General features: G+C 42.0%; 1 protein-coding gene across 1 annotated transcript in view; it reads left to right on the forward strand.

The window, feature by feature from the left end:
* Positions 1 to 4804, forward strand: part of LOC135559409 (1-phosphatidylinositol 4,5-bisphosphate phosphodiesterase epsilon-1-like) — a 76032-nt gene extending 71228 nt beyond the window's left edge. Inside the window, 6 exon segments of the mRNA XM_064993564.1 lie at positions 13 to 210; positions 450 to 620; positions 787 to 999; positions 1286 to 1394; positions 2093 to 2166; positions 2168 to 4804. Coding sequence (XP_064849636.1) covers positions 13 to 210; positions 450 to 620; positions 787 to 999; positions 1286 to 1394; positions 2093 to 2166; positions 2168 to 2242 — 840 coding nt within the window. The 3' untranslated portion in view covers positions 2243 to 4804.
* Positions 4805 to 6475: the final 1671 nt, after the last annotated feature.

Below are 6475 nucleotides of genomic sequence, written 5' to 3' on the forward strand. Positions count from 1 at the left end.
TCCCAACTTTAGTTACCGACGTCCACAGAAGGTGCCGGTGAGTACTTCCTGTGTGAGGAGAAGGTGCCTCTGGTGAAGGAGCGCAGTGACAGTAAGCGGTGTCCTCAGCAGCGCCCCCTAGCCTCCGAGGAGGAGATCGTCAGGGTGGTCAACAGCTGGCAGCCTGAAGAGGGATATGTGGGCAGAATCTACCTTAAAACCAAGGAAGAGGTGCCACTTTTTTAATCAACACTGTTCTAGAGTCAAGATATTTATATGAGAAATAGGTCAAGCCCATTCATTTTCAAACAAATCGTGTATTTTTTTGTTCTATAGAATTGTTATGAATTTCTTCATGTTCTAAGGCCCCCCTCTTGTGGACATGTTCTAAATTGCACACCACTTTACTTTCATACAGGGGAAAGTCTCAATAACGGAACAATTTGAATAATGAAATGCTGTGTTGGCAGAACCTGAACTGTGAGAACAGAGTGGTGGAGAGAGTGGAGGAGGGCGTGGAGAAGGTGGTAGCAGGGGAGGACGACACCTTCTTCGTCCAGGTGCACGACGTGTCCCCAGAACAACCTCACACAGTCATCAGAGCCCCTCGATACAGCACGGCGCAGGACATCATCCAGCAGGTGATGATGTGGCGCTGCAACATTAACAACAGGAATCACAGGAGACTGGCTTTGATATGCAGATTTTCTGACATCACTTCATGCACTAAACAGCTGATTTTGAAATGGCTTTGGACTGAAAGGTCATCGTTAAAGTAAAATATCTTTCCTCGGGTCTCCTTTACAGACGCTGAGCAAAGCCAAGTATTCCCTGAGCATTCTGAGTAACACTAACCCCAGTGACTATGTGTTGGTGGAGGAGGTGTCGAAGGAGGCCAGCAGTAAGAAGTCTTCTCAAGCTAAGCCCTTCCAGAGGGTCCTCCTGGACCAGGAGTGCGTGTACCAGGTCCAGGGCCGCTGGAGGGGCGCAGGGAAGTTCATCCTCAAGCTCAAAGAACAGGTACCCAGGTTTGGAGGGCAGAAATGAACTGTGCCAGTGTGTGTGTGTGTGTATATGTATTAGTGTATATCTCTACTAATTGTAGAGAAATGACTTGTAAAAATAAAAAGAGCTGAATCTGAACTTGAAAAATAAGCATGTAATAACTCAAACGTTTGTGTAAATGATACAATTGTGCCAATGTTTGAGAGACCCACGCATCGGCTCAAGTTCATATGAGCAGCAATAATCTTTCTCGCTCTTATCAGGTATAACACTGACTGTTGGTGTGTGTGTGTGTACTCAGATGGCCCGTGAGGACAAGAGGAAGGGCATCTCGTTTGCCAGCGAGCTGAAGAAGCTGACGTGTCGCAGCCGGAGCATCCCGGCTCCAGCCGCCCAGGAGAGCAGTCACAGTAAGGATGAGAACTGCAGGGCAGCATGCAATGTGCCTCTGACTGAGACCCGTGAGTGAGAGACGTTCGGTCGGCAGTGTGTGCATAGAGTCCCCAGAAGGTACGGAAGTCCCTACAGTTTCCTGTTGTCTTTACAGCTAGGGCTTGTCCTTCTTCTTCGTGTCTTCCATAGTCAGTTTTCTTTCTTCAATTCCTTAACTTCTGACATCTTCCTTTGTTTATACAACGCCATATATTTAATGAGATACTTTATCACCCCACAAATTAGCATAAACGTGTCACCCAGGGACCAGTAAGGGTGTGATTTACGGCTGTTGGGTTGCTGTGTTTAACCAGGCTGTGGAGTGCCAACGGGTTTATAGATATGAGGTGTGGTTAAGTGTGAGTGTAATATTCTAAACCGGAATGCAATAACACTAGCAGCACTCCATAACATGTCTAAATAAACTATTTCTCTCTGTAGTGTTTTGCATCTTGGCTACAATGTGCTTTATTTCAATACTGTTTGTGTGTTATTACATTATCCTGTAGTATGACATCTACAGATACACAGTATGTTTGCGTGGACAATGACACGGGCAATTGCGTATTGCATCATGCATCTGAAATCTTCTCTACTATACACAGAGTGCATGTCTGTGTCGTCCTGTTGTCCATGTCTTCTCTCTAACCCCTGACTTCCGTCTCTCCCTTCGCAGGGTCTCTCTCTGCAGGACTCGGGGCCTGGGTGATGGAGGGCCGGGCTGAGGCAGAGAGGCTCCTGCTGGGGGGTCGGGGCCCACACCGGCTATGTGACCCCTTCTACTTGGTCCCTCCCTCTGCTGAGGAACTGGAAGATCCACAAATGAAGCTAGGTCCCCTCCACCACCATAGAGAGCACCTGTGTTCCTGAACACACCATGATGAGTCGAGTTACTCCCTCCCATGAGTGAAGAGCTTCCCCCAGAAAGTCCTACCCAGACTGGCTGGCTGATTTGGAATGTCGGCTCCAGGATGACGGTTCTGAGTGAAGGAAGACCTCGTCATCTACAGGGTCGTTAGCCGTCCCCCCTCTACCTGGGTCATATTCATTAGGGTACGCTGTAGCGGAACATTTTGCAACGGAAAATTAAACAAATGATTCTTACTGGACAAGTTTAGGTAGTCCCTCTGTGTTTTAGTTTTCTTCCGTTTGGTGCCCAATGAATACACCCTTGAAGTGACGCCCAGGGATGAGGTAGCAATGTTGAGGAGGCAGACTGGATGTAGCAGCCTAACCCGGTTCAGCCTGGTTTCTTTGAGAATGAATACCCACAGCTGAGTCATGCCCTTACTGTATGTAGGCCGGTGTTGAATGGCTGCATTGAATCCAGGCAGCGTATGTCGTTGTGGTGCGGGGGGCAGCTATAACTGCTGCTCGCAGCCTTTCTCCTGCTAAGAATGAGGGCATTGTGAATGTGGCCAACAAGCTGGCTTGTTGTTTGATTCCCTTTGTGACCCAGTTTTCACAGTACTGTCATATCTAACACATAGTTGTGTATTTGAAGATGTTCAGTGTTTTGCACGTAGTTGTTGTTTTGCTGTTACGCTCAGTACTTGCTCTCTCTACTTTGAGGGTGAATCATTGTTTGATATGAAGTTGTGAGGTCACCTTGAATGGGTTTCCACCTCAATGTGATTTTGGCTTCAAATGCAAACTTTTCATCAGGTCAAAGTTGAGAACCACCATCACTTCTTGAATGTCAAACGCAAGAGAGGTTTTCGAATCCCCAGATATAATTATTTTCGTTAAAACATAAAAATCTCAAGTGTAGTTTTAATGTAATGTTATTGATTTCTTTCTATTGGAGCACACATAACCAGCATAACAAGGTCAGTACAGGGTTTTAGAGTTTTCTGATGTTGTTCCCAATTTATTGATTGGCATATTGATTGCAGACCCTCAGCATTATCTAGTAACATTTGTTTGAATCGTTTGCTGATGAAATTGATTAAAATAGTAAACCGTAGTCTACTAATGGCTCTTGTCAATCTGGATTGCTGAAGCTTTAGATTGCGAGATCGAAATTGAAACGTCCTTTCGCTAATACGTGAACATTGCCTTTTAAATTTCAGTCACGCTGATCTTCCGCGATACGGATTGACTCGAACCCTCAAGTGTTTTAACCGATGTCCATTTCAACTAGTTGTCAGAAACTTTGTTTAATCGGGGCCCATGTTGTTTCCCTCCTTGGTTTGGACTGTGGATCACTGTGTGTGATTGTCTGTAGTTTTTCCAACTCAGTACATGTTTTAAACTATGAAGGTTTGGCATTTTCTAATTCATTCTTTATGTTGTACTTTGTGTGTGTATCTTGTCTGATCGTTGGTACTGCCCAGATGTCCACTTCCTTAGGGCATTACAGATCTAGATACATATTTCAACCTCTCCCCTGTGTCCATACAATCTCACAGCAGACAAAATGATGGGCTTTTATGCAGCCGCTGTATGAGATCTGTAGATGCTACAGTACTTAAGTGACCAATATCAACCAATTAGCAACCAATCAACTACAACTATCCATCATGACAATATTATGGAAAAAGTATCAACAAACTGCATTATAACTATAATTTTTTTACAGCGGTTTTTCTTTTGGTATGTTTTGTCACCCAAGGGACACTTTTATTTTGAAAAAATATATTGTTTTAATTTGACTTGGTTGACTATGGCCTCTGGCTCTTCATTCAGTTTTGAGTAATCAAATCCAAACAGTAATTTTACCTTATGAGGATTGTAATGCCGATGACATTTGGCTGACAATGTAATAGCAAACTACCATCTCTTCCCTGTTTGCTTTTGAAGGGGTCAAATTTCTTTCTCTTAACCTTTTAGAGCTGAGTTGTAATATAACATGAATATTGTTGTCGAGATGTTTTGTATGTTATATTTATTTGAATGTGTAGCCCTGGTTGGTTCTTTCCTTTATTATTTTGTGTACAAAGCTCTTATCGAGTTTTTCCTGCAAGTAGAAAAAATATTTGAATTGTCTTAATTTATTTGAAGGTGTGGAGGAAAAATGCTTTCACTGCTGTGACTAACTTTATATTTGTAATTGAAATATGTACTTTTAACATGGAGGCTTTAATATATAGCTAGTATTAGTTATTCTGCTGCACACTGGCATTGTATGCTTTTCATGTAATGTTTATTAGCGTCAATGCTGAACATTTAACGTTTGTCAAGTTGTGTCAAGCGCATACCGTTATGGTAAATTGAATTTCAGCGACTAAACATTTCCACATTTATGTTTTTAGCTCTTGGAGTCGCCATGATGAATGTCATAGTAACGTGTTCACTTCATGTGATGTGACCGTCGGGGGACTAATGTCTTAATTACTTGGACTATTAATTGTTCTATATTATGACCACAATAAAATCATTAGTCATATTTCATGTTTGGATTACTTGGTCTAGTAAAAGGCATAAACTGACGCACACCTCAAAAATGTTTTGTAGACGTGCTGATTATTGGAGAGTGAACTAAAAAAATAAAGTTTTACACTATGCTCCCAAACATTTTAGTGGGCATAGCAACATACAGTGCTGTCAAAGTATTCACACCTTGATGTTTACATTTGGTTACAGCCTGAATTTATAATTGATAGATTATTTTGTCACTGGCCTACACACAATACCCCATAATTTCAAAGTGGAATGTTTTTTTTTCTTCAACATTTTTACAAATGAAAAGCTTAAATGTATTGAGTCAAGCAATCAACCCCTTTGCTACGGCAAGCCTTAAGTTCAGGAGTAAACATTTTCTTAAGTCACAAGATGCATGGACTCTGTGTGCAATTTAACATGAGTTTTGAATGACTACCTCTACCCAACACCTACAATTATCTGTAAAGTCCCTCAGTTGAGCAGTGAATTTCAACCATAAAGACCAAGGAGGTTTACTAATTCCTCAAAGGGCACCTATTCGTAGATGGGTAAAAGACATTGAATATCCCATTGAGCATGATGAAGTTATTCATTGTTTTGGATGGTGTATCAATACACCCAGTCACTACAGAGATACAGGCATCCTTCCTAACTCAGTTGCCGGAGAGGAGAGGAAGGAAACCGCTCGGTGATTTCGCCATGAGGCCAATGGTGCGTTTAATGGATGGCTGTGATGGCAGAAAACTGAGGTTGGGTCAACATTGTAGTTACTCCACAATACTAACCTAATTGACAGTGACAAGCCTATACAGAATAAAAATATTCCAAAACATGCATCCTGTTTACAATAAGGCACTAAAGTAATACTGCAAAAAATGTGGCAAAGCAATTTCTCTTGAATAATGTTGCAGCCACCACATAGTGGTGTCTGCATCATGTTATGGGTATGCTTGTAATCCTTAAGGCCTGGGGATTTATTCAGGAAGAAAAATTTACGGAATAGAGCTAAGCAAAGGCAAAATCCTACAGGAAAATTTGGTTTCAGTCTGCTTTCCACCAGACACTGGGAGATGAATTTACCTTTCAGCAGGACAATAACCTAAAATGAGGCCAAATCTACTGGAGTTGATTGCCAAGTTGCAAGAATTAAATGGTTGTCTGACAATGATCAACAACCAATTGAGTTAAGAATTTTGAAAATTATAAATGGGCAAATAATGTACCATCCAGGTGTTAAAAGCTCTTAGAGCTTTCCCAGAAAGACTCAAAGCTGTTATCGCTGCCAAAGGTGATTCTAACATGTATTGACTCAAGGGTGTGAATACATCAAATAAAATGTATTTATATAGCCCTTCGTACATCAGCTGATATCTCAAAGTGCTGTACAGAAACCCAGCCTAAAACCCCAAACAGCAAGCAATGCAGGTGTCGAAGCACGGTGGCTAGGAAAAACTCCCTAGAAAGGCCAAAACCTAGGAAGAAACCTAGAGAGGAACCAACTATGTGGGGTGGCCAGTCCTCTTCTGGCTGTGCCGGGTGGAGAGTATAACAGAACATGGCCGAATACATCTGCATTTCATTTTCAATATATTTGCTAACATTTCTAAAAACGTGTTTTCACTTTGTCATTATGGGGTATGGTGTGTAGATGGGTGAGAGGAAAACAAATATTTAA

Source organism: Oncorhynchus masou, chromosome 18 (genome assembly GCF_036934945.1).
Source record: "Oncorhynchus masou masou isolate Uvic2021 chromosome 18, UVic_Omas_1.1, whole genome shotgun sequence".
NCBI lineage: Eukaryota > Metazoa > Chordata > Actinopteri > Salmoniformes > Salmonidae > Oncorhynchus > Oncorhynchus masou.